Consider the following 23,478-nt stretch of genomic DNA (forward strand, 5'->3'; position numbering starts at 1 on the left):
TCATAATTTAGTATAACCCTGTTTAAGAATCTTAAATGATGAATTTGAGACTATTTCAGATTTTTTTAACGTATAAAAGAGGTTTTGCTCTAAGACCATGCTTTCTCCTTTAAGCTGTTATAAAAGGGGCTGTGAAAACAAAATTTCTCCTGCTTCTTTGAAGATAATGGCATTTTTCAAACTGGTAGTTCCAACTTATCATATGCAGGGGATTTAGACTGATGAAAAACGATCCTTATGGTTTTTGTTATGGAAGCTGCACAAGAGAATTTTTAAACATACCATCAGTTAAAGGAAAGCATGGACATGCTTTCTCAAAAGTATTTCCTCAATACTGTCTCACAGAAACTACTGTCCTGACTTTTCTTCAGGGAAAGGAGAAGCTGATCTTCAGAGTACTAGACTTATATCCACAGAAGTCCATATCCCCAGCATTCCTTATTCCAGATTGTATTTTATCAGCTAGAACATCAGAAGGAATGAGAATTAGGTCACACTGACTGTGTTGACCTGTGTTTTAAGCAGTCTAGCAATCTTAGGCATGTTACAACAAATGTCAGCATCTCCAGATTTGGCTGAACCCCTGATGGAAGAGAAATCAGTAATGGAAACATTTTTTTTCCCAATTGCAATAATTTCTAGATACATGCCCTTAAGAATTTGTCTCCTTTTCCTTCCGTGCCTCAGTGCCTGCGCAATCAACCACTAGGGACTGTGGCCATCAGCTGGTGAAATGAGCAACTGCAGCAGGCAATTCCTGCAAGGCAAGCAGTGTCCCTACTGCCCAGATCCCTACAGATCCTTCCAAACCAGCAGTTTTACCTCCAGAGCTTCAGCACAGCCTCTGTCTTCCATTCCAAATAATGGCATTATATAATCCAATCTTCCATTTTACACGATGCCCATGTGAGTGCTGTTTCTCACAGGACAGTACGAGAGGAGTAAGGCCATCTTCACAGCCTAAAGCTTTCCAGCAATGTACGTAGGACCCTTTTTTCTCCTATTCCTCCTCTTTCATACAAGAAAGCTAACTTCATTCTATCAGCCATCCCAAATAGACAGTGCTACCACCAAGACCTGGCTCAGTCAAGACAATTCACCCACCTTTAGGAGGTGCTGGCTGGATGTTAACAACTGGCTGATTCTTTGGCAGAGGCACAAGCGTGGGAAGAGTCTGAATAATGATGGTTTTTGCTGGGATGCCAATGTTAGCCTGAGCTTCAGGCACAGCAGGCAAAAGGGGTTTGGGTTGTATCAAAGGCCTGGACACTGTCTGACCACACCTCTTCAGGCTCCTGGCAGAATTATTTACTAGAAAAGGAAAAAGAGTCAGAATTGGACCAAGAGGCATAAAATGCACAATTCAAGCAATAATAAAGTGGCTTTTAATGTGGGGTTTTCTACCCATCTATAATATTTGTTAAAAATAAATACATCTGATCAAATATCCAAGTCATAATGGATAGGACATCTAGTGTCTGTTAGTTAATAATCTGGATGCAAGAGAACACACATATTATCTACAGGATGAAAGTAACTTTGTCTCTCATACCAGATCGAGAAGACATGCTCACAGCAGGCTTCTTCCCTCCATCTCCTTCAGGGGATGCAGGGCTTCTGCAGTTCTTGCTGTAAAGCGAGATGGGAGACATCTGGGAGCTACAGGTGAAGTCCACATCATCCTGCAGACAAAAAGCAAGGGGATTAATGCTTCAGAAACTCAGAGCAGTATCTACTAACAGTTCAGAGTATATCTGCTTTTCATCGCATCTGTGCTGCTGCTGCAGCCATCATGAGAAAGATTCTCCTCTGCAATTTGATTCTGGCCAATGCCAGGTACCGCTGAAAAATACCAACAAGTACTTCTCCCCATCAGCAGAGCAATGGGAGGCAACACCTGCTAGACACAGAAGCCTTTAGAAGGCATATTGTTTGGCAACAAGGCTAATATGCATAGCTGAGGAAAGAGAGCTAAACATGCTCTTAATTGAATGGGCCACAGAGAAGAGCTAAGAAAACACCGCTGAGGAGTTTTTGCAAGGGTTGGGAAAATAAGCTGTCCCCTCTTATGCCATGAATTTGGTCAGAGGAATAAATCACAGGGCTTTTTGTTTATCAGACTGTTGCTGTCTGTGTTACATGGCGGGTTTTGCATACAGGCACATTCTGCACTGGAGAGTCCACAGATGGTGGCGAAGGGACTGAGCAGCTGGAAGCTGGTGATAAAGGTTCTGTCTTCACGTCTGCATCTGTAAAAGGCAGGTAAAGACATTTCACTGCACAAGTTTATAGCAATGGGAAAACACTGTCCTACACCAGATATTTAATTCCCAAAGCAAGGCACAGCAGAAAACGTAGGGAGATTAAAGGTATTAAACAGCTTGGCTTGTAGGGCAGCCCTTGCCAGCTGTACCCATACCACAGAAACACAGCCTAATTCTCACCACAGAGCAAAAGGCTGTAGGGCATCAAACAGTTCCACATGAGTTTTAAGAGCTCACCCTTATGGGGCTGGAGGGGAAAAGCGACACCTGCAAAATATAGGTTAATTACCTGCATAAGCATGGCCCGTAATATTCCAAAGGTCTGAGTCCCAAGACATCAAATCCAAATCAAAATGAAAGTTATAGAGATCATTCTCCTGAAATGACAGTTCAGAAAATGAGGCAAGACAAAAAGAAAGATACATCGACATCATCAGCCATTATGTTTACATTCTTACAGCTCCAGAAAACAAATCAAACAACATAACTACCAATCACTTGAGGTGCCTTAATGTATGCAGAGATGAAAGTCCTTAAAGGACAAATTCTCAGCTGAAACACACAAAACAAGGTTTCTTTTAAACTTACACCAGTAGGAAGAGGCAGGTCAGCTGAGGGCCATCAGTAATGATTGTACTCTTATTTTTAATTTGTAAAGCAGAAGTTCTAAGTTCAGTCATCGGACCATCTCACATAAAACACAATTCTTAGGAACCTGGTGCAATCCTCTTCTTCATCTGCCTTTAAGAATTTATTTAATGTTCTTCCACCATTACAGCTCAGAGCACTTTACACACAAAAGCAGCACCAGAGACAGTTTACCAGCAAGAAAACAGACTTAAGATTGATTTGCCCAAGAACTGATTAACAATATGTATTAGCTCTCCCTATTCTTTAATACACTGATGACAACATCTAAAGCCAAGGACACCAGTTTCCTTTTCCAACAAAAATCAAAATAAACAGGTTAAATCACTTCATATATGTTATTTATCATATGACCTTTAAAACAACAATTGGGGTTTCTCTCCATTTATTCTGCTTGTGCATCTCTAAGTCTCAGTTTCCTATGCAAATGTGGCCTTTTACGAGCACTTGCATGAAAAATAAAAACATGACCTACCCAGCGTATACAAGCATACAACAAAGGTTTTCCTAAAAACTATCCTGTAATTATAGCTTCCCTTATACTCTCAACTTACCTTGTGAAAGAAGACTTAAAAAGTATGCAAACTGCATAGATACTTACGTAAGTACTGCATAGGTACATACAAGTTAGAATGAAAAGAAAACCCATCAGAGCACATTCAAAGGAAGAATGACCAAAAAAACCAAACAATGTGAGCTGTACATTAAGAGCCTTCACCCAGGCAAGTAAAGCTAACCTGCTAAAGGGAAAAACCTTTCCCTTGTACAGTCTGTTCCCACATTTTCTCCAGTGACTGGTTCTATACCTGTAGGAAAGCTCCTAGAACCTGGGGTTTACATTGCATAATAACCCGAACTTGTGCTGGAGGTGGATTAGGACACAGTGAGCAAAAACATGGCAGGGGAAGAACATGGAGAGAAGAATCCACGAAGCAAATGCCTCGGGAGCGAAAAAACAGTATGGAGAAGTGGGCAGTGAAAAACAGAGGGAACAATGCATAAGGTTGCAAGCAAAGGTTTTTAAAGAAAATCCTACAGTAAACAAGAAAACAATAATTCATCTAACAGGCAAGAGGATAAAGAAGAGCCCAGGTGGATGTAGATGTAACATATCCACACTTCTCTCACGCAGCCCCGAGCCAGCCTGCACTGCCCTGAGGGGTTCACCTTCACCGGGGCAGTGACCACACCGCTCCTGCTCCCCGGCACCTCGCACCCTCACCCTGACCTCCCCGCTTTGCACTTTCTGCTCCGCTCTGCCGCCGTGCCCCGCAGTTTCAGCGACTAGTATCTGTAGCGCTGACGCAGGGCGAAAGCCGGCCGGCCACGCTCTCCTGCCAGGCTACTCCGGGGCCCTCCGACCCAGGCCAGGGCTTTCCCCGCCAGGACAGCGCGGAGCCCCAAGCCCGCCATCCCCGGTACTCACGTCGGGCTCGTCCCTCGGGGCCGCGGCGCCCAGCAGCTCACTCAGCTCCTCGCCCAGCACAGCCTCTGCGGGAGAGACAACAGGCTCAGCGCCGGCCCGACGCCGCCGGGGAGCTCCGCGCCGGCCCGGCCCAACCCAGCCCCAGTCCCGGCCCCCCGAAGCCGCGCTCACCCCAGTCCAGGCCACCCCCCGGGGCGGGCAGCAGCCCCGCCGGCTCCCACTCAGCCTCGGCCGCAGCCATCGCTTCCCGTTCCTCCCGAAACACACGTCTGCTTCCGGCAGGGCCGGGCCGGGCCCGCCCCGCACGGCGGCCGCCGGCGGACACTCGGCGGGCGGCGCGGAGGCAGCAGGGGGTGCCACGGCCTCTGTCCGCGCTCCGGAGAGAATTGCAGCGTCATTTCGGTCGGGAAAACCTCTGAGATCAGCGAGTCCAACCCATGACCCAACACCACTTTGTTACCCAGACCAAGGCACTGAGTGCCGTGTCCAGTCCTCAAACACCTCCAGGGGCAGTGACTCCGCCATCTCCCAGGGCTGCCCAATCCAGTGTCCAGTCACCCTTTCTGTGTAGAAATTCCTCCAAATGTCCAACCTGAACCTCCCCTGGCACAGCTTAAGGCTGTGTCCTCTTGTCCTAACACAAATAGCCTGGGAGAGCCGGCCAAGCCCCACCTGGTTACAATCTCCTTTCAAGCAGTGATAAGGTCTTCCCTAAGCTCCTTTTCTCCAGGCTAAACAACCCCAGCTCCCTCAGCCACTCCTCATCAGATTTGTGTTCCAGCTCCTTCACCAGCCTTGTTTCCTTCTCTGGACATGCTCCAGCACGTTAACATCCTTCCTGAACTGAGGGACCCCGAACCGGACACAGCTACTCGAGAAGCGGCCTCAGCAGTGCCAAGTCCAAGGGAAAAATCACTTCCCTAGTTTTTTGGCCACGTTATTTAATGAAGACTTCCCCCCCTACCCCCGGCGCACAGGAGGCATTAGTTACTTAGACAAAGGTGTTTATTCAGACCCCGCTGACACAAGCTCATTGGTGGAAGCATGAGTGGAGCAGCTGCTGGGGAATGTCCAAATTCAGGAGGAATGCCCCTACCACGTGGCTCTTGCCCCCTGGTGGATCTGCAGCTGCCTGCACTGGAGGCAGCTCCCCTTCCAGGAGAATGCTGCGCACGCAGAGTGGTGGCAGTGTCCAGGGGCAGCACTGGTCCAGGCTACAACCACAGGTCTGGAGTCCCTCTATGTTCCAGCAGCAGCTCCTGCTGGGCCTGCGGCCCTGGGGGACATGCTGGGTTTCAGTCTTGGGCAGGCTGGAAGCACAGGAGAGCTAGAGCTGTTGTTGCCACTTCAGTCCCAAGGGGTGTCAGAGGATGGCCACCCAGGTGAATTTTGAACAGGGTGCTGTGAGGGTCTTGCCTGCCTGCCAACCTCACAGGTTGGCATCATATGCTGCATTGGTGAAGGTGCCCGGTGCTCCCAGGTCACTGGAAGGCAATCACAAGGGTGTCACCTTGGGGAGCGCAGAAGTGTGTGAAGGGCAGGAGTTTGCACAGCCCTGTCAGCCCCAGCAATGCTCCCATATAAAAACAGCCTCACACAGGCAGATCTGGGTGTCAGCAGGGTGAACAAAGGGCTGTGACAGTCATAGCGCAGAAGCACCCTCCTGCAGAGCACAGCTCTCACCTGGTTGGTTTCAGGAGCTTCCTCTTCTCCTCTGATAAGAGTGTTGAAATGTCCATAGGAATAAAGCATATAGAAAAGAAATAACCAGTTCTGTTTAGTGAAAGTCATGAGAAGCTGCAGCAGCAGCATCTGAAATTGAGCGGAGTTTAACAAGCATGGGATGGGGCTGCCACTAACAAGCACTTGCTGCCTTCTTCAGAGTGATTATGTTTATCTGGCTCTGCCCTCCAAACCTGGTTGCTGACACTTTCAGCTGGACAAACCGACAAGGACCCAAGCAACTCAACAAATAAAGCATGTGAATGGAGGCAGTCACACTGTTAAACTCTTCTGATCACCTCAGCCTCCCCTGGGACTGTCACCACCTTGCCTGAGAGTCCCTGGCCAAAGCTAGGGTGGCCTCCAGAAAGCATTTCTGTACCTCTGTCACTGAGCCTCTTGGCAAGGAGGGCAATGAGCCCCCCAGAGAGCATAACACCAGCTACTGCCAGGGCTGAGCCGCTGCTGTAAGCCAGGACTTGCTTCAGGAAGGCACCATCCGCTGAAACAAAGCCACAGAGACACACATTAGAAAGTTATCAGGACTTTGAAGCCGAAGCCCTGGGCTTCCAGATGTGCTTGGAGGAAAGCTGGAACCTCCACAGTGCTAGAGGAGCTGGGGGGCCATACCTGCACAGACAGGGGGATCCCTGGTCCAATTCCCTGTGGCCTCACACCTAAGCATCTCTGCTCCCATCCGAACAAGCCCCTCCTTGCAGGAAAAGGTGCACGTGGAGTTGTAGGTGAAGTTCCCGTGCACATGAGAGCAGCTCAGCTGGCCTCTGCTGGGAGGGGGCAGCACTGGGCAGCTGATGGCTGCAGATAAAGCACAGCAGGAGCATCAAGAGGACAGGACTGATGGCAGGGGGATGGGGACATGTGGGCTGGCAAGCCAGGGATAAACTGACCTAGCCCAGGGTGCTGGGGAAAGCACTCTGCTACACCAGAGCCCGCCCAGACACGTGTGAGATCACAGGATTTACCTTTGCAATGTGCGGGGTCGCCAGTCCAGGTCCCTGTGGCTGTGCACTCACGGCTCTCTGGCCCCATCAGCACAAACCCCACCTGGCAGGAGAAGGCACATGTGGAGCCAAAGGTGAATTCCCCATGGAGATGGGAGCAGGCAGCCTGGCCCATCTTGGGTGTGGTCAGTGCTGAGCATTTGATGGCTGCAAGGGTAAAGAGGCACAGCTCAGAAAGGAGCCTGGGAGACTACACTATTGGGACCAAGGGGCTGGGGGACACATCGTAGTGTCACCTCAAGGCCAGTGACACCCTGAGCTGTGGCAGCAGCTCTACCTTCACAGCGTGGGGCATCCCCTGTCCATGTCCCCATGGCTGTGCACTTGCAACTGTCTGACCCCATCAATGCAAACCCTGTCTGGCAGGAGAAGGCACATGTGGAGCCAAAGGTGAAGTCTCCGTGGAGGTGGGAGCAGTTCAGCTCTCCATGGTCTGGAGCTCTGAGCACTGGGCAGGTAATGGCTGCAGGGACAGAGAAACATTTTCAAGCTGAAATGTGGGTACTACAAGGCTAGACTGTTAAGAGGACCAAGAGGGTCCTCTAGGGAACATCCCATGCTCAACACAAGGCCTATGACACCTCAAGCAGCAGCAATACCTTCACAGTGTGGTGTGTCCCCAGTCCAGGTCCCCATGGCTGTGCACTTACAGCTCTGCAGCCCCACCAAGGCAAATCCTGTCTGGCAGGAGAAGGAACACGTAGAGCCATAGGTGAAGTTGCCATGGAGGTGGGAGCAGTGCATCTCTCCCTGGTTTGGAGCACTGAGCACTGGACAGCTGATGGCTGCAGGGCAAATAAGCACACTTCAGGCAGGAGCTTGGGGACTATGAGACTGAACTCTTGTGATGAGAGGACTAAAAACAGAATATCCCGGGGTCTGCCCAAGGCCTGTGACACCTTGAGCAGCAGCTCTACCTTCACATCTTGTTGCATCCCCTGTCCATGTCCCCATGGCTGTGCACTCACGACTCTCTGGCCCCATCAGCACAAATCCTATCTGGCAAGAGAAGGCACACGTGGAGCCAAAGGTGAAGTCCCCATGGAGGTGGGAGCAGTTCAGCTCTCCCTGGTCTGGAGCACTGAGCACTGGACAGGCAACGGCTGCAGGGGTGGAGAAACACTTTGAGCAGAAGTCTGAGGACTACAAGCCTAAACCATTCAGCCTGAGAGGCTTCAGAGGAACCCTAGTGTCACCCCACAGCCAATGACACCCTGAGTTCTAGCAGCAGCTCTACCTTCACAGCGTGGGGTGTTTCCAGTCCACGTGCCCATGGCTGTGCACTCACAGCTCTCCAGTCCCATCAGCACAAACCCCTTCTGGCAGGAGAAGGCACATGTGGAGCCAAAGGTGAAGTTGCCATGGAGGTGGGAGCAGTGCATCTGTCCTTTTTCTGGAGCACTGAGCACTGGACAAGCAATGGCTACAGGGGCAGAGAAACACTTCGAGGAAGAGTCTGGAGACTACAAGGCTAAACTGTTTGGTCTGAGAGACTGGGGAAACCCTAGAGTCACCCTACAGGCAGTGACACTCTTGAGTTCTAGTAGCAGTTCTACCTTCACAGTGTGGGGAATCTCCAGTCCATGTCCCCGTGGCTGTGCACTCACGGCTCTCTGGCCCCATCAGCACAAATCCCTTCTGGCAGGAGAAGGCACATGTGGAGCCAAAGGTGAAGTTGCCATGGAGGTGGGAGCAGTTCAGCTCTCCCTGGCCTGGTGCTCTGAGCACTGGACAGGCAATGGCTGCAGAAATAGAGAAACCATTTGAGCAAAAATCTGAGGACTACAAGGCTAAACTGTTAAAATGAAAGGACAAGGACACTGGAAAACATTCCAGGGTGAACCAGAGGTCTGTGACAACTTGAGCAGCAGCTCTACCTTCACAATGAGGGGTATCCCCAGTCCAGGTCCCCGTGGCTGTGCACTCACGGCTCTCCCGCCCGATCAGCACAAATCCTGTCTGGCAGGAGAAGGCACACGTGGAGCCAAAGGTAAAATCCCCATGGAAGTGGGAGCAGTTCAGCTCTCCCTGGTCTGGAGCATTGAGCACTGGACAGGTGATGGCTGCAATGGGAAAGCAGATCTCAGAGATGGGACAGATGAAGTTAAATCTAACGATTCAGGCTGAATTCAAATCAAATCTTACCCAGACTCACCTCTTCAAAACTGTAGTTGGTACAATGATTTTTGTGCCCTACAAGTGATTTCCTTGGGGGAGGCACAGTTGCTGCTCTGCCAGAGCCCTGTTTATCCCTTTTGCTACCCTGGGCCAAAGACCTTGGGAGGAAGGAGCATAGCTGCTGCAATCCCATTCATCTCCCTCCCTTTACTGGAGCAGAGACCAGCCTCTGACCTTGTCACAGTGGCAGGAGGATGGCTTTGGGACTGTAAAGTACTGCAATGGCTAGAGAGGTTGTGTACCAGCCTTCACAGCCTGTGCCTAGGGTGTGTTTTGTTGCATGCCAGGGCAATATCCAAGGTTTTCTGCAGTGAGTGGCTCTGCTGCCTGCAGCACCACCAAAGGTCAGTGCCAGCAGGGCATTAACAGCACCCAGCCCAGCTGAGGCAGACTGCATTCACTGCATCTTCTGCTTTCAGGCTGACACCAAGAACTTTCCTGGGTAGACTTTTCCTTTCATAGCTATTTTACAGACAGTTCTGGTTTCCCAGAGTCCCCGGAGGTGCCTATTGGTGAACATGCTGTGCGGGTGGGAGCAGCTGACCCAGCCCCTTTGAGGGCCAGCCAGCAATGGGCACACAATGGCTGCAGGCAGGCATGGGACAGAGTTTGAGGCATGGCAGGCAGCCTTATCCCCCACAGTCCTTGCAGCACCATCAGCCTTGCTTGCAGCCTTACTCTGCTTGTTTCTGGAGTATGCCCAGCTGGCAATGCTTGCTAACATCATTTTGTTATCAGCACAGGCAACTGACTGACTCATCTGACTGTTTGCAATAAAACAAAAATCAATCATATTACAGCCAGCAGGAAAAAACCTCAACAAGCTGGGAAAGCAAGCCCCTGGGAGCCTAAAAAGCCTGGAGCACACAGGGTCAGCCCAGCTTGCGTGTGGGGATTTTCACAAAATCGGGAGCAAGCTCTTGCCCTTGCTCCTGCTGGGGATACTGGTTACAGAATAGTCACATCACATCTCCATGCCTGTTCTCCTTAACTGCAGACAGTTTTGCAGGTCTCAGCCACCTACGGTCTTGGGTTGGATCACAGGCCCACCCTGCACAGGCAGCAGCAGCAGCACTAACTTCAAGGCAGGCTTTTTTTAAAAAGAATATATATACAAAGATGCTGCCCACTCCCATTCCTTCCCAGGACAGAGGGTCCCCAGATGTGTCCCATGTCTGCTCCAGTCCTCCACTCACCCCATCCTTGTGCCAGGCCACAGGTGTACCTGTACAGGAAAGGTGGAGCAAGGCTCTTGCACTCCCCAAAAAGCCCAGTAGTTCTCTGAGATGCCTGGTGCCTGGCTGCAAACCCTCAAGCCACTGGCAGGAAGACTTTCTCTGCCCCTGCAGTGTAACATACCACATCTTTCTCTCCTTTGTGGTTTCCTGCCATACTCTGTCCCTCCCAGCTTATATATAACCTCATTTCATGAGTCCTTATCCCTGTTCAAGCTGGCCCACCCCTTCCGGAATACACCCTTCCCCTGGCTGTGGGACAGCAGCCCTTCTTTTCTCTTTCCCAAGATGCCAAACACCTTCCCAAGGCAGATCAGGGTGGGCTAGGGGAGACAGACAATGACATAGGGTTGACAGAGGTGCCAGGACACAATCCTGATCCCACACTTGGTGCACACAGGGTACTGATATCTGAGTCGGATTCAGGCCAGCGAGCATGGGCACTGAGACGGCCAGGCAGAACAGGGCCTCACAGCTCACAGCTCTTCTGCCCACTGCAGCCTCCTCAGGGAATCCCACCCCACCAGGAGATGCTTCCACAATAGGTAAGGGCACAGCAACACTTGCCTGGATGGCATTGGGCACACAGGGCTGGTCCCCCCAAAGCATCAATGCTGCATCTCTGAGACCCCCAGCCCCTGCGAGGCCCTACCTGTGCAGGTGGGGATGTTTGCTGACCACTCCTGGGAAGGCAGGCACTGCAGCATGCCTGCCCCTCGCTGCTCAAACCCCTCGTGGCACCTAAACTCGCAGGTGGAATTGTAGCTGAAGTCTCCGTAGGGATGGCTGCAGTTCATGGGAACTCCCTTGGGCTCCAGCTTGGCACACTGCACAACTGGGAGAGACACAGTGCTGCAGCCCATTAGGAGCACTGGAACCCTGCTTTGTCACCAGGGTTTGGACTCTCCAGCAGGGAAGGGTGGGGATGGATGTCTCACCATCCATGCACTCAGGGCCATGGAAGCCAGGGTAGCACTTGCAGCGGTAGCTCCCAATGGTCTCCACACACTCACCATGCTGGCTGCACGAGAAGGGCTGGCAGGAGGCTGCACACACAGGGGACAGTCATCAGGAGCTGGTGGCCACCCTGCCAAGGTACCCAGCCCACCCAATCCAGCTCTGGTCTGCAGTGCCCCTGCTCACCCTGGTAGCACAGCGCCTTTTTCTTCCGGTTGCAGGGCTCGTCATTCCACTTGCCAGACTGCTGCGGCCGCTGGATGTAGATCTCCACGCAGTCCTGGTTGGAGCGGCGGTTGTTGGGCTCCCCAACTGCCCAGTTCTCTGCCTCCTTGGTCAGCGCCTTCTGGGTGCCCACCCAGGTCCAGATGCCTCCCAGCTTGCGGATGCCAATCCAGTAGTAGTGCCCATGGTAGGGCAGGCTCTTGTTGAGGTACTTGATCTCCTGCTGGTTCTGGATTGCCACCAGGTCGGTAAAGAAGGTCTGGCAGTAATTCCTGGCCTGCTCCCACGTGTAGTCCCCTTGGTCACTGTAGTGGTACGTCCAGGCACCCACCTCCACCCACAGCACCATGCCTGTGAAAGAGGATGTGGTCTGGGACTGATGCACAAAGGATGGGAGCTGGGTCAGGGATGCGATCCCTTGCGACATCATGGCTAAGAGATGCCAGTGATGGGCTGGGTGAAGGGATTGGAGGAAGGGACGAGTGTGGATGTGAATGGGACTCTATGGGTACACAAAGATGTGGGTGGATCAGGCGTGGCAGAAGGAACTGAGAACAGAGGGGGATGGCATGGCGATGAGGAAGGTGGAAGTGACAGGGTGAAGGCTGAGATGGAGCAACACAGGATGGGGCAGGACGGGCACAGGAGGCACAAGAGCCCCAAGCAGTGATGCCAACTCCTCCTCCAGCATAAGGATTGAAATCTCAGCCCCGTGCCCCTGTTCCCCTGCCCACAAAAGCTTCCCAAAGGGTAAAGCTTCACTTCAAGATGGTTCCATAAACAGTTCCTTCTTTAAGTGCAGATGTGTACACTTCAGTTTTCTTGCTTTACCCAGCTACATGAGAGCCAGATTGGAGCAAGGCAGCACAGCCAGTATGCCCTCACCCCCAAAAGCACTTGGATCCTAAGCTGCTCATCTGAGACAGAGATGATCTAGAGTCTTGTAAAACTCAGTGTTGCAAAACAAGGTCTTTCAAAAACAAGAAATCACATCATGGTCATGCCCACGAGGCCGGGCAAAGCTAGAAAGTAACTGGAACCCACACCCAGAAGCGAAGGGCACTTTGCTGAAACCTTACTCTTATTTACAGCATGTCACACCACAACTTTATGCAATCAAAGGGTTTTAGCCACAGAAAGAAGCTTCCTCCATTCTCCCCAGATGCAGCTACGTCCACAACTGCAGAAAGTGATGTGGGGATATTATATCTCCATCTGTGCACAAAGCAAGATGGGGATCAAAGTCTGCTCCGAACAACCAGCCTGGCTTACACTATATCTCAGGAGATCATTATCACACTGCAGTTGAGCAAAGATCTGCGTGTTGCAGATTAGATGCAAATACATGTCTTCTAAAGTCTAATTAGGACTGTACTTTGGTCCATTGTTATACATTTTTGTAAGTAATTTCCCATAATTTGTCTGGTTTTTTTCTTGTGAAAGAGCCAACTATTCTCTTTGTTCAACAGAACTGAAGCTGAGGAAAATGTGGTTCCCTCTTTACCTTTTGGGAATTCAGGGCTGCGGGACAGGTGCTCAGGGCACGTTCTGGGAGTCTGCCCCATCCTCAGCTCCCACCACCCTCTTCTGGCCCCTGCAACTCCCCAGCACAGCTCAAGGCAGCTGCCTGCTAGCCTCCCACAGCCCGTCCCCAAACTGAAGAGGGACAATGTTTGACATCTGTTCCATGTCCATCCTCCACATCCTCTCCTATCTTGTGCTGTTTTTGCATTAATTGACATTTAGTGAGAAGAAGCTACCTATGGAAATGATTTTTCAAGAGAAGCTGCTAGCAGTTTCCTCCATGTCTGAGAAAACCAATCAGTGCCTACTTTGAATATTTACAACCTGTCAAACCAGTTAAAGAGCTGAATACACCTCTGTGAGATTCACATTTTAAGACTAACAAGCCTGGGAAGTCTCTTTTTCTTCCAGCCTGGGAACAGGTAATCCCCTCCAGGGGTGAGGGCAGGCCGGGCCAGTTTGGGCCCTGCTGAGAGGCCAGGCCCCTTCCCAGGGAACCCACCGGGCTCCATCTGGGCCAGGCAGTTTTCCCCCAGCGTGGTCAGGCCAACACATGGCTGGAATTAGACATAGTACGGGCCTGAGACCAGCCATGTGCCCAGAGTGGCTGCTGTCATTCTGGCCAGTCCCCCTGAGATCCTGGCACAGCCCTGGCATGGCCTGAATCTATCACCGTGACTGCTTCGGCCATCATGACCATCTGTAGGCTCCAGGCAAGATATTAATTCACTGCATAGATGAAACTTGCAAAATATCAATCCTCTCTCTAGTGAGAGAAAAGGACAGAGTGAAGACACCTAGAGAAACAACATGAAGACAACAAGGTCAGTGAAGAAGGAGTCAAGTCCCAGATAGGAGGAGAATGAGGAGATGCCTTCACCCTAGGCAGAAATTCTTTTGTAAGGCCATAGTGATAGACTGTGATACACAAGAATATACCTTTAATTAATGAAAAAAGCATGGGGGGATGGAGTGTTCAAATTGTAGACATGAGCAAAGGCATTCAAGCTAATGCAAGTAAATGCTGAAGTAGCTGCGATCTCATGAGAAGCTTTAACAGAGAGAGATGAGAGTGATGAAGACCCTTTGCCTCCAGGGAAAGAAGAAGACCTCTGTTCTCAGAGATGAAGATGATCTCAGAGATAGATGAAGAGAACCTTTGCTTTTGAACAGCTCATCCTTAAAATAATACCCCATGAGTTTGACATGAACACAGCTGTGGGAAGGCTGCATGAGATGGGAAGGACTTCACAAATACAGATTTCCGGGTAGCTGCTATTTGTGGAAATTAAAGCCATGAGAGAACTGTTTCTTGTAGAGAAGTCTCCATGACATAGCAAAAAAGACTTCTCTCCCTAAGAGAACTGATAAAAGAGGTGATATTTTAGAGGGGGTAAACTGACCTAAGACCAAGGTTTTTTCTCTGTACACTGTCAGTGGGAAGGAAAAAGAACTTGTGGGGGGAGGAGAGGCATTCTGAAGGTTTTATCCTAATTCCTTTTTCCCCCTTTCTTTCAGTTCTGTTTAAATAAAGTTTTCTTTATACCCTTTAAAGTTTGAGCCTGCTTTGCTCTCCTATTAATTCTTACCTCGCAACAGAAAATGAGTAAGTTATTCTAGTACGAATGCTTACTTAATGCTGGCTGAGCATTTAGCCAGAGCTCAACCCACCGCATTATTTGGTGCACTAGCCGGGAAACTCAAATTGGCAGACCAAAACTACTATGCTTAAATTGGTGTTTCCACCTGGTTGGAACTGAAACCCCCACATACCTCTTTCCTCCAACTCCACCAGTTACTCCCCCTCTATGGCACAACTCATCTCCCCTGTCTTATGTTACCTCTCCCTGCCCCACCTGGTGCTGAGTCCCCAAATGGTGCTGTTTTCCTGTGTTTTGACCCCTTGTGTCCCTTGGCAGCCCTGATACCTCTTCCCAGGGTGGTGCTCAGCACCCTACAGAGTTGAGGTGCCTTTGCCTTTTTGTTTTCTCTCAGAGCCAAATCTTAGCCTCCTCCTGACAATTCTGCATTTATCTCATTTCTGTTCCTTAGCTCAGCCACTCAAGTTCTTAGGAAAATAATTCAGCTCACAGAGGATTTCCAGGGACAGAGCAGGCACCAGTAGGTTTTGCTCTGTTCAATGCCAGCATGTGAAGGAAATATCCTAGAGGCAGCAAAACCAAATTTGTTTCTGTATTCCCGATGTCAATTAGCAGCTCTAATTCTGTGTAGTGCTGCCCCAGCTGTGCTGTGAACCCTTACACTCTGTGACTTCATGCTAAACTCCCCAGCACAAGCATGGGTGTAGGCAGTGGATAGAGCTGCCCCTGCCTTTCCCCAGGTCACGGTACAGTGCACCAGCTGCCACACTGCATTTGGCGAACAAAACATCATGCAGGGACCTCAGCCATGGCCTGGCCCTCCCTGGGGCAGCACAGTCTGCCTGGAGGGAGCTAGCACAAGCAGGGGCAGCCCGCTCCCAGCCAGAGGGATCCAGGCCTGGGAGGTATGACTGATGAGCCCCCAAAATAACAATGCTACATTTCTCCAGTTTCCCAGACCAGCAGACTCGTTGGCAGCAGGGTCACACTGGGCTTACTGAGTGGGTGGTGGGTGGCTTACCCCATGTGACCGCAGCGATGCCCAGGTAGGTTCCAGGAGAACCCAGAGTCCATGTCCTCCCAGCAGATCGCAGTCCCACAGCAGTGCCCTGACAGGGAGGGAGACATGATCATGCACATCCCAAGAGGTTCACATGTGCACCCACATTGCTGCCAGGCAGTCCTGGCTCACACAAAGGCAGTCACTTGTGGCACTGGCATGCAGGCACACACAGTTCTCCCAGGTGTGGCTGTGCTGCAGGAAGGGCCCATTCCAGTGAGGCTATTCGGGGGAGCTGTGCCTATAGCACAGCTGGGCACTGCAGTCCTGGGGAGCCCCTAAGTCCTGTGCTCCCCGAGCCCCTTCCTGCCCAGCCAAGGCTGGCATCTGCCTCTGCAGTAGCAGTGCCCTGTGTGCCTGGCAGAGTTCCATGAGCCTGGAGTCACTCAGGCAGAGTGTTTCTGGGGCAGCCTGCGTGTTTCCCACAGCCCCCAGCTGTGATTCCTGTCAGTGCCTGCCCACAGCCCTGCCCTCCCCTAACCCCCTTGTCTAAGCAGACCCTCAGTTGTCCCCAAGGAAAAGAGCAGGACTTACCATGTTGGTGCTGTGGACACACGTGCCCAGCCAGTGCCAGCTGTCCCTTGGTGGGCAGTGCTGCTCACGCTTCCTCTGAGCGTGCAGCACATCGCTGCCTGCCCCTGGCCTCTTCCCCTCCCATCCCAGCCGTGCTACCAGCCCACATCCTGCCCCCGCCTCCCCTGCCACAGGGCTCTCTGGCCCCAAGAAACCCTTCTCTGAGCCCAGGGCTGGAGGGGAACAGTGAAGTCAGCACTGGCCAGTCTTTATGGGACCTAGCTTGGCAGCAGCCCCACTGCATGGGAGTTGGCTGCATTCCCACTGCCATGGGGACATGACAACCACAGTAGATGACCCACAATGAGACACGCTTGCCCTAGCACCCCAGAAGGAGGAGAAGGGCTCCCTGAAAAGTGTTCAGCCCAATCCATGGTGCCCAGAGCACCGAGACCTCTCTGACTCGCTGTGTCCATGTGGCAGCACCTGCGGTGGTGGAGGACAGAGGAGGCTGAGGTGTGATGAGGTCCCTTGTGGGCTGAGTGGGAGTGTGGCTCACAACCTCCCAGCTCCCATGCCAGATGCTCTCCTCACATGCAGGTTTTTTGCTCTGGCTGTGAATCTTCATATACCATTTATAAACAAATAAAGATTTGTTATATTTATATCTGTTACAACATTACTTATATAACGTAATTTTCTGTCTTTACAAGAAAGGTCCAGGAATATGCCAGAGGAACTTCCCTCTGACTTATTAACATCCTTTAGGAACTTCTACCAGTGCTTCAGGAACATGTCTAATTGTGTCCACCGCCCCTTGGATCATTATAATCATCATAAATCTTTTCTTACCCTGTCCTGCCCGTAAATAGGATTGCCTTGGCCAGGTTTTCTGCAGAAATTACTGTTCATTTCCAGCTAAAGCCAAACAAGAGCTAAGAGGTCACATGTATTTTCCAGTTCCAAAGAAATTGATGCTGCTTCACCAGGACTTATTCTAGACAAAAGGAGGAACCCATTCCACAAGAGCCATAACCCACTACAATTACTTTATCGTTGGCCAATATAAATGAACCTTGTTTCCTGTCTCTGGATATCTTCCTTGAAAAATGTTTTAATGCAGTTGTCTCTTTTTATGGAATTGCTGAGTCTGTATATCCAGTAACTCAGGAGCACTTGCTTTCAGCACCTCCCCTGCCCAGAGTGGTCAGTTAGGGGAAGGGAAGGAGCAGACAGGCAGGCAGAGAGGCTGAGGGGCAGCTGCTGGGGAGGAGAGCAGCTGCAAGTGCTGACAGTCACCTGGATAGGGCGGGAGCTGCTTCTCCTACTGGTGAGACACTGCTGGGACTCAAAGGGATGTTCATGGGTACACAGCCCCATGGCAGAGCAGGCTGTGCCCCTGCCAGTTTCACTTCTGCTGGAACCCAACATGGTAGGGCAGAGCAGTAGAAAAAAAAATACCCTCACCTTTATTTGTGTAACTACAAATAGTTGTTGGTATTGCTTTAAAAATGGAATCAAGAGGAGATGCAGAGGCTGTTGCTTCTGCAAAGACAACACGTAACCAAGTTCAAGCTCTGTGTGGAGGCAGGTGCCCCATGCCTGGGCTCAGAGAGGGCGTCCTACATGGAAGGATGGATACTGAGGTTTGCTTTGCAGGTAGTGGAAAAAGGTACACATGGTAGGAGGGAGAGAACACCCGAATCAGCTCTGCTGGCAGCTGGTTAATCACCAGGAGCCCTTTTACATTTCCAGGGTTGGCTTCCCTGGAAGGGATTCAGCATGCTGCAGGGCACGTGCTCCTGCTGAATTCCTGCTGCTCTGCTCACCAAGGAAAGGCCTGACCCTGCCTGAGCAGTGGGGATTTCCCAGGTGTCAGGATGGTGCACCCTGTCCCCTCAGCCATCCCCTCGAGGGTATAAAGCAAGCTACCAGCCAGGGCTTTGCTCAGCATGGGCTCAAGGGAGCAGGTACAAAGACACTTTCCTCTGTCACCTCCGCACTGTCCCTCTGGACCCAGGCACTGGAATGGAGAAGTGCCTCTTTTGCTGCGCCCCGGTGCTGAGCAACAACCTGGGCAATGCTCTCTGTGCCCCGTAGAGCCGTGCCGAAGGCTCTGCCTCTGGGGAAGGGCATGGCCGTGCGTTGTTTACAGCAGCGGCTCCCACCCCAAGCTGGGACAGCCTGTTCCCCTCCTTGTGCAATGTCTCCGCAAACCACAGAGGAACCGAGCCACCCCGACACAGCCCGGCCCGCTCGGCGGCTGCCGGCGATACAGCGGCCACCTTCCTGGGAGCCCCGCTCCCCCGGGGAGGGCTCAACAACCCACTGGAGGCACCCGATCCCACCCCGTCAGGGCTATGAGGTGGTACCGGGGAGGACATACACGCCTGGGTGCAGCCTCGCTGCTGCCGTCCCTCCATTCCACCCTGGGAACACGGGCGGCTCTCCCTGGGACTTAAGAGGCATCTCCTGAGCACGGGCAGGAGATTCCCTTCCACCACAGGTCCCCATGAAGTGCTTTACCCAAAGGGTGTCCCTGAACTGCAGGATGCCCTTGGGCAAGTCTGCCAGCACACACCTCATCCACCCTTTTATCAAGTGCTGCCCTGCCTCAGGCAGCACCTGATAAAATATTTCTCACAATTTGAAGGTGTTTGGACACCGGGAGATGCATTAAGAATGCGGCTTGGAGGGACTGAAATAATTGCAAGGATTAGCTAGGACCAAACCTCCAGGGGCAGGTACCCTGTACCCCTCACTCACAGGGGCCTTGAGGAACATAGGGGTAGTTTTGGGCAAATCATTCCTGCCCACTCTATCCAGACCCTCTCAGAGATGTTTCTTTGACCTCAGCTGTAGGACAACTCTCTGCCTCCTGCCTTTCACTGCGAAGCTGCTGATAGAGAGCCTTTTCACTAGGCGTCACTGCCACATGGGTACCCCTGCCCACACTTCCTGCCAGATCCCTGGCACCTGGCAGCAGCCACATGTGCACGGCACAGATAAGGGTTTGCCAAACAGGATGCCTGGGGCATAGATAACACTAACATTATCTCACTGCTTGAGTGATAGGGCGTAAACAAGTGACTCTGCCCAGCCAGGAAATCCCAGGTGGCACCTCTGCCCTGCCATTGAGCTGGGGTACAGGGTGGGTACAAGGTGCTGGGGTGCAGCTGCAGGGATGTGTCATGTCCAGGGGCAGACCTAAGTGACAGCCAAACCACCAGCCAAACCAGCTCCTAGGAACTGTGATTGCTCTGCTTGTGCCCTGCCTGGCTCTCCACGGCACTGTGCATCCCTGGAATGCTGAGACAAGCCACCAACTCACTTGGCCCTGCCCCAGCAGAACCCATCCTCCTGGCAGAAGAGTGATACCAGTCACAGTGGCTTGGTATGGGGGCAGCTCAGGCACAGGAGGCACTGGCAGCCAATGAACCAGGCCACCCTCACCCTGGACACCACCAGTGCTTTTGTCACATGTCTGGTTTAATGCAGAGATTTCAACCTTCTCCTGTCTCACACAGCAAACCCAGAGCCAGATTCCTCTGCTTGTTATCTCTGTCACCCACTGTTTACTATTGCCTGCTCCCCTCCCTGGGAAGCAGATGAACAAACTCAGCACCAAGAGCCATGTCTCTAGCCAGGGCTAGCCCCTGCAGAGCAAAAGATATTGTCTCCTCTGGCCAGGAAAATCCTGTGGCACCTCCTCCAGCAGGCACTGTGCCCAGCTGTTTTACCCAAGACAGAAGCAACTTTGAGGACATTCTTTACCTTCTGGCAGGCCAGGGCTGAGCTCTCATCTTCTAAAAGTTCTTTTCTCTTTCTCACCTCCCTGCTTCAGCACGTGGCCTGTATGGCTTGGCTGCTGCCAGTGGTGCAGCAGGCACTCTCCCGGGTGACAACTTCTCCCCAGGATCTTGGTTATCTTTCTACTCCAAGGAGTGACTGTGTTGTCTATTTAGATTAGTGATTTATTATCCGCAGGTAGGGCAGGCACGGGCACAACATGTTTTGAAGTCTTTTTTATGCCTCAACTACTTTGCTTTTGTGGATCTACAAACTGCCCTGTCTGCATTGCCCCAGCTGTTGCAAACTGCTGGGCTCTGTCCAGTGCAGCATCCCTTGGTGTGTGACCCCAGGGACAGAGTAGCCCTATCTGAAATTGCTGCCTCTGTGACCATCCAGCTCTCCATGCATGGGGTGGGTAGCCCTTGCTGAAGCTGACTCTGCCTAAGAATCCTGACTTCTGGGGCAAGCCCCTGCAAGAAAGAAACAAAAGCTAAATAATGAGGGGAGGGATGTTCCTAACCACTTGTTATCACCTTTAAAATTAATTCTTACTCCTGTGACCTCTTGAAGCTCTGCTTTAAGACCAAGATGGTCACAGACAACAGTTTAACTGTGCTTCATCCATGAGCAGAGGGATACAGGCTCCTTCACATACAAACAGCCAAAGCAAAAGGTTTTTTCTCCACTTTTCTGACAGGAAATGGCAAGGCAACATAGGCAGTGCTTTCCTAGCTTATTTTTATTTTTATTTACCTTAAGGAAAAGGACTATTTTGCAGAGAGGCATTTTGAGAGGACTCACTGGCCTGACAGAAGGTGAGGCAGGACATTCTACCCCACCTACCTCTACTGCCCTGTGGGATTCAGGTGGCCCAGCCCCGCACCAGCACCGTACCTTGCTCCTCAGGGCAGGGCGCAGCTCCCCGGCTCGGACCGCAGCCGGCCCTCCTTTGCTGCCTCTGCGGCTGTCACACCAGTGTCACACGAAGGTTTCCCGGTGCTCTGCAAGACCTGGAAAGCCGCTTTTGCCCTCCAGGCACTGAGGTTCTTCGGCAAAGGCGCGGGGCCGGGAGCAGTGTCCTGCCCGAGGGACAGCGGCGCGGGCAGCGCGCAGAGCTGTGCCGGCTGCGGCGTCCGTCCCCTCTGCCGCGGGAGTGCCGGGACGGTACCGTGGGGGTGCCAGGGGCCGCTGTGCTCTGTCCATTGGCCCGCAGGCCGTTGCTCTCCACGATGAGCCGGAGAAGGCCTGTGCCAGGGAAGTCCATGATGACCACTCCCCAGCGCACGGGCTGCCCGGCCCGACGCCGCAGGTGCTGGCAGCAGCGGGGGTTCACAAAACGGGCCACCTCCTCGGGGCTGGTGAAGAGCCCATTGCCGGAGCAGAAGGTGAGGTACATGGTGGTGAGGTCTCCGCTGGCTGCCTTCTCCAGGTGCCGCCGCACCCGGGCCCACTTGCCCTCCAGTGAGAGCACGTTCCAGGCGTCGCTGATGCTCAGCTGCTCGTAGGGGATGCCCATCACCTCCCGCGCCAGCGCCTCCAGCACCACTATCTTCCCGCGCACCTGGCCCAGCACTGGCACCTCCTCCCGGCACCACACGCAGCCCTGTCCCTCTTCGAGCAGGCAGCGGTGGAGCTGGGCAGCGAAGCCGGGCCGGGAGAAGATGGGCAGCTCCTCCTTGATGCGCATAAGCACGGCCTCGCCGGGGTGGGCGCGGAGGAAGCACAGGGTGCGGCGCAGGACGCCCCGCAAGCTGGCCCGCTGGAAGGTGCAGAGGTGGTAGATTTGGAGCTCACCCCGCGACAGCTTGCAGCGCACATCGAGGAAGCGGATGCCAGCCGCCAGCTGGGCCTCCAGGCCCCAGCACTGGCACCGCAGGCGCCGGCCGCCGAACAGGCTGAGAGAGTCGTGGGTGCCGGGGATGGAGAGGGAGGAGAGGGGCAGAGCGTCAGGGAGCTCTGCCATCCAGTCAGGGCAGCAGACTGCCGGCTAGGGCACGCAGTCGAAGGCAGCGCTGTGCCGGGACCATGTCTCCATGCCACCGGGAGAGTGGGCACCCCAGCACCTGGCTGGCCCCCCGGAGCCCTGCCGTAGAGGAGAAGCAGATCATGAGCAGTGGGAACATGGCTCCCATGCATCCTGATCCCACACTCCCCAGTGGCATCCCCACCGTACCATGAAACCCTAAAGCACACCATACTCTATAACATACCACATGCACCCCTGACACGTTGCTGCCTGTACTTCTGTCGCACTCTACTGCTCCCCTACCACTTTCAAGCACTTGTCCCAGAACCCCCAAGCCCTGGTACGCCCCAGCCTCTCCCTCGTTCACCCACCTGGGTTTGCCTATGCCTGCAGAGCAAAGCCCGATGGTCAGAGCAGCCGTGGGTGCCGGCGGCACACTGGCAGGTGGAGCGGGATGCCAGCCATTATCCCGGTGACAGCCATGACGCACGTCCTGCCGCGCAAATGGCACGTGCACCTGGGATTCATCCTCAGCCCTCGGCCAAGGAGAGCACTTGACACACCAGTCTGGAAAACCACCTGGCTGATCCCGACAGCAGCCGTTCAGGCCTCTGCACCTCCCTCCCCAGGAATCAGGACAAACGGGATCGTGGTGCCGCGGGGCCCCTTGATGCTGCCCATGGGAGTGGCTACGCAGAGGCGCGGGGTGCCCACAAGCCTGCTCCATAGCTATGTCCTGGTGGGACCTGGACCACCTCGGTGATGATTGGCATCGCCCCTATTAGAGGGACAACACACAGGCAGTACCCGGAGCAGGGGTCTCTGCTTGCCAGCACACTCCAGGACCTGCTCAGCGACAGTTCCCAAGGAAGTGGGCTTCATCTCCTTGTTCTTCAGGCACTATAGGGACTGCTTCACACTGTGCAGTCACTACAAGGCTGTCCGGTGGGGCAGGGGGATAACCCACCTCCTGCCCAGGGGACACAGCTGCCAGGCACCCCGGTTGGCAGCACACACTGAACCCAGCAGGGTTTGGAGAGGAGCCGCCGGACAGGTCACAGACCCCTCGGAGCATCCCTACAGCTCACATCCCCTCCACCTGAGCGGGGCGGGCACAGGGATCCTCGGAGGGCGTTCGGCTCTGCCACTGCAGGAACAGCCGGCGGGGACAGGCCAAGGGGCACCTCCCCTGCTCTGCGTGCAGCGGCGGACTGAGCAGGAGTCCCTGAGGCTGTTCCCGCCCCGGACAGCCCCACTCTGGCCTCGGAAACGGCTCCGCGTCGCGTCCACCCGAGGTTACCCGGCGCGGAGCCTCCAACCCGCGGAGGCGCAGACACTCCCGCCC

General features: G+C 53.0%; 3 protein-coding genes across 7 annotated transcripts in view; all 3 read right to left on the minus strand.

Moving 5' to 3' along the window:
- The window catches only part of ATF6 (activating transcription factor 6), a gene marked incomplete at its 5' end in the record, with an annotated part of 73,128 nt that extends 67,744 nt beyond the window's left edge, over nt 1-5,384 (minus strand). For 3 of the 4 annotated variants that reach the window (XM_083867567.1, XM_083867565.1, XM_083867564.1), the window contains 6 exons: nt 1,105-1,311; nt 1,553-1,682; nt 2,158-2,249; nt 2,554-2,641; nt 4,339-4,403; nt 4,510-4,591. In XM_083867567.1, the coding sequence (XP_083723693.1) occupies nt 1,105-1,311; nt 1,553-1,682; nt 2,158-2,249; nt 2,554-2,641; nt 4,339-4,403; nt 4,510-4,579 (652 nt within the window). Of the gene's footprint in view, nt 1-1,104; nt 1,312-1,552; nt 1,683-2,157; nt 2,250-2,553; nt 2,642-4,338; nt 4,404-4,509; nt 4,592-5,329 lie in introns of those variants that run through there. The other variant, XM_083867566.1, reaches the window with a different exon arrangement.
- Nucleotides 5,385-5,689: 305 nt separating this feature from the next.
- LOC310912761 (P-selectin-like) lies at nt 5,690-16,497 on the minus strand. 2 transcript variants are annotated; one of them, XM_083867562.1, is made up of 16 exons: nt 16,397-16,497; nt 15,824-15,911; nt 11,639-12,028; nt 11,434-11,541; nt 11,148-11,330; nt 8,960-9,145; nt 8,639-8,824; nt 8,320-8,505; nt 8,000-8,185; nt 7,682-7,867; nt 7,360-7,545; nt 7,044-7,229; nt 6,691-6,876; nt 6,443-6,562; nt 6,022-6,052; nt 5,690-5,822 (listed from the first exon to the last, which is right to left on the minus strand). In XM_083867562.1, the coding sequence occupies exons 1-16, from the start codon at nt 16,397-16,399 to the stop codon at nt 5,768-5,770; spliced, it is 2,466 nt and encodes an 821-aa protein (XP_083723688.1). In that variant the 5' UTR covers nt 16,400-16,497; the 3' UTR covers nt 5,690-5,767. The 2 variants fall into 2 exon arrangements, with proteins under 2 accessions (XP_083723688.1, XP_083723689.1); XM_083867563.1 differs by lacking the exons at nt 15,824-15,911; nt 16,397-16,497 and adding an exon at nt 13,438-14,659.
- A 4,629-nt stretch (nt 16,498-21,126) lies between these two features.
- On the minus strand, nt 21,127-23,100 carry LOC310912746 (1-phosphatidylinositol phosphodiesterase-like). The gene is made up of 2 exons (XM_083867534.1): nt 22,505-23,100; nt 21,127-22,250 (listed from the first exon to the last, which is right to left on the minus strand). The coding sequence occupies exon 2, from the start codon at nt 22,128-22,130 to the stop codon at nt 21,135-21,137; it is 996 nt and encodes a 331-aa protein (XP_083723660.1). The 5' UTR covers nt 22,131-22,250; nt 22,505-23,100; the 3' UTR covers nt 21,127-21,134.
- Nucleotides 23,101-23,478: the final 378 nt, after the last annotated feature.

This window comes from Zosterops lateralis (assembly GCF_965231275.1).
Source record: "Zosterops lateralis genome assembly, chromosome: 9".
Taxonomy (NCBI): Eukaryota; Metazoa; Chordata; class Aves; order Passeriformes; family Zosteropidae; genus Zosterops; species Zosterops lateralis.

Bases quoted from the DNA above. Each gene is read 5' to 3' on its own strand.
- LOC310912746 (XM_083867534.1), bottom strand. From the start codon at position 22,130: ATGGCAGAGCTCCCTGACGCTCTGCCCCTCTCCTCCCTCTCCATCCCC.
- LOC310912761 (XM_083867562.1), bottom strand. The intron at 11,542-11,638 runs GTGAGCAGGGGC...CTGTGTGTGCAG, and splicing joins AAAGGCGCTGTGCTACCAGG to CCTCCTGCCAGCCCTTCTCG. The intron at 7,546-7,681 runs GTATTGCTGCTG...CTGTCCCTGCAG, and splicing joins GGACACACCACACTGTGAAG to CCATTACCTGCCCAGTGCTC.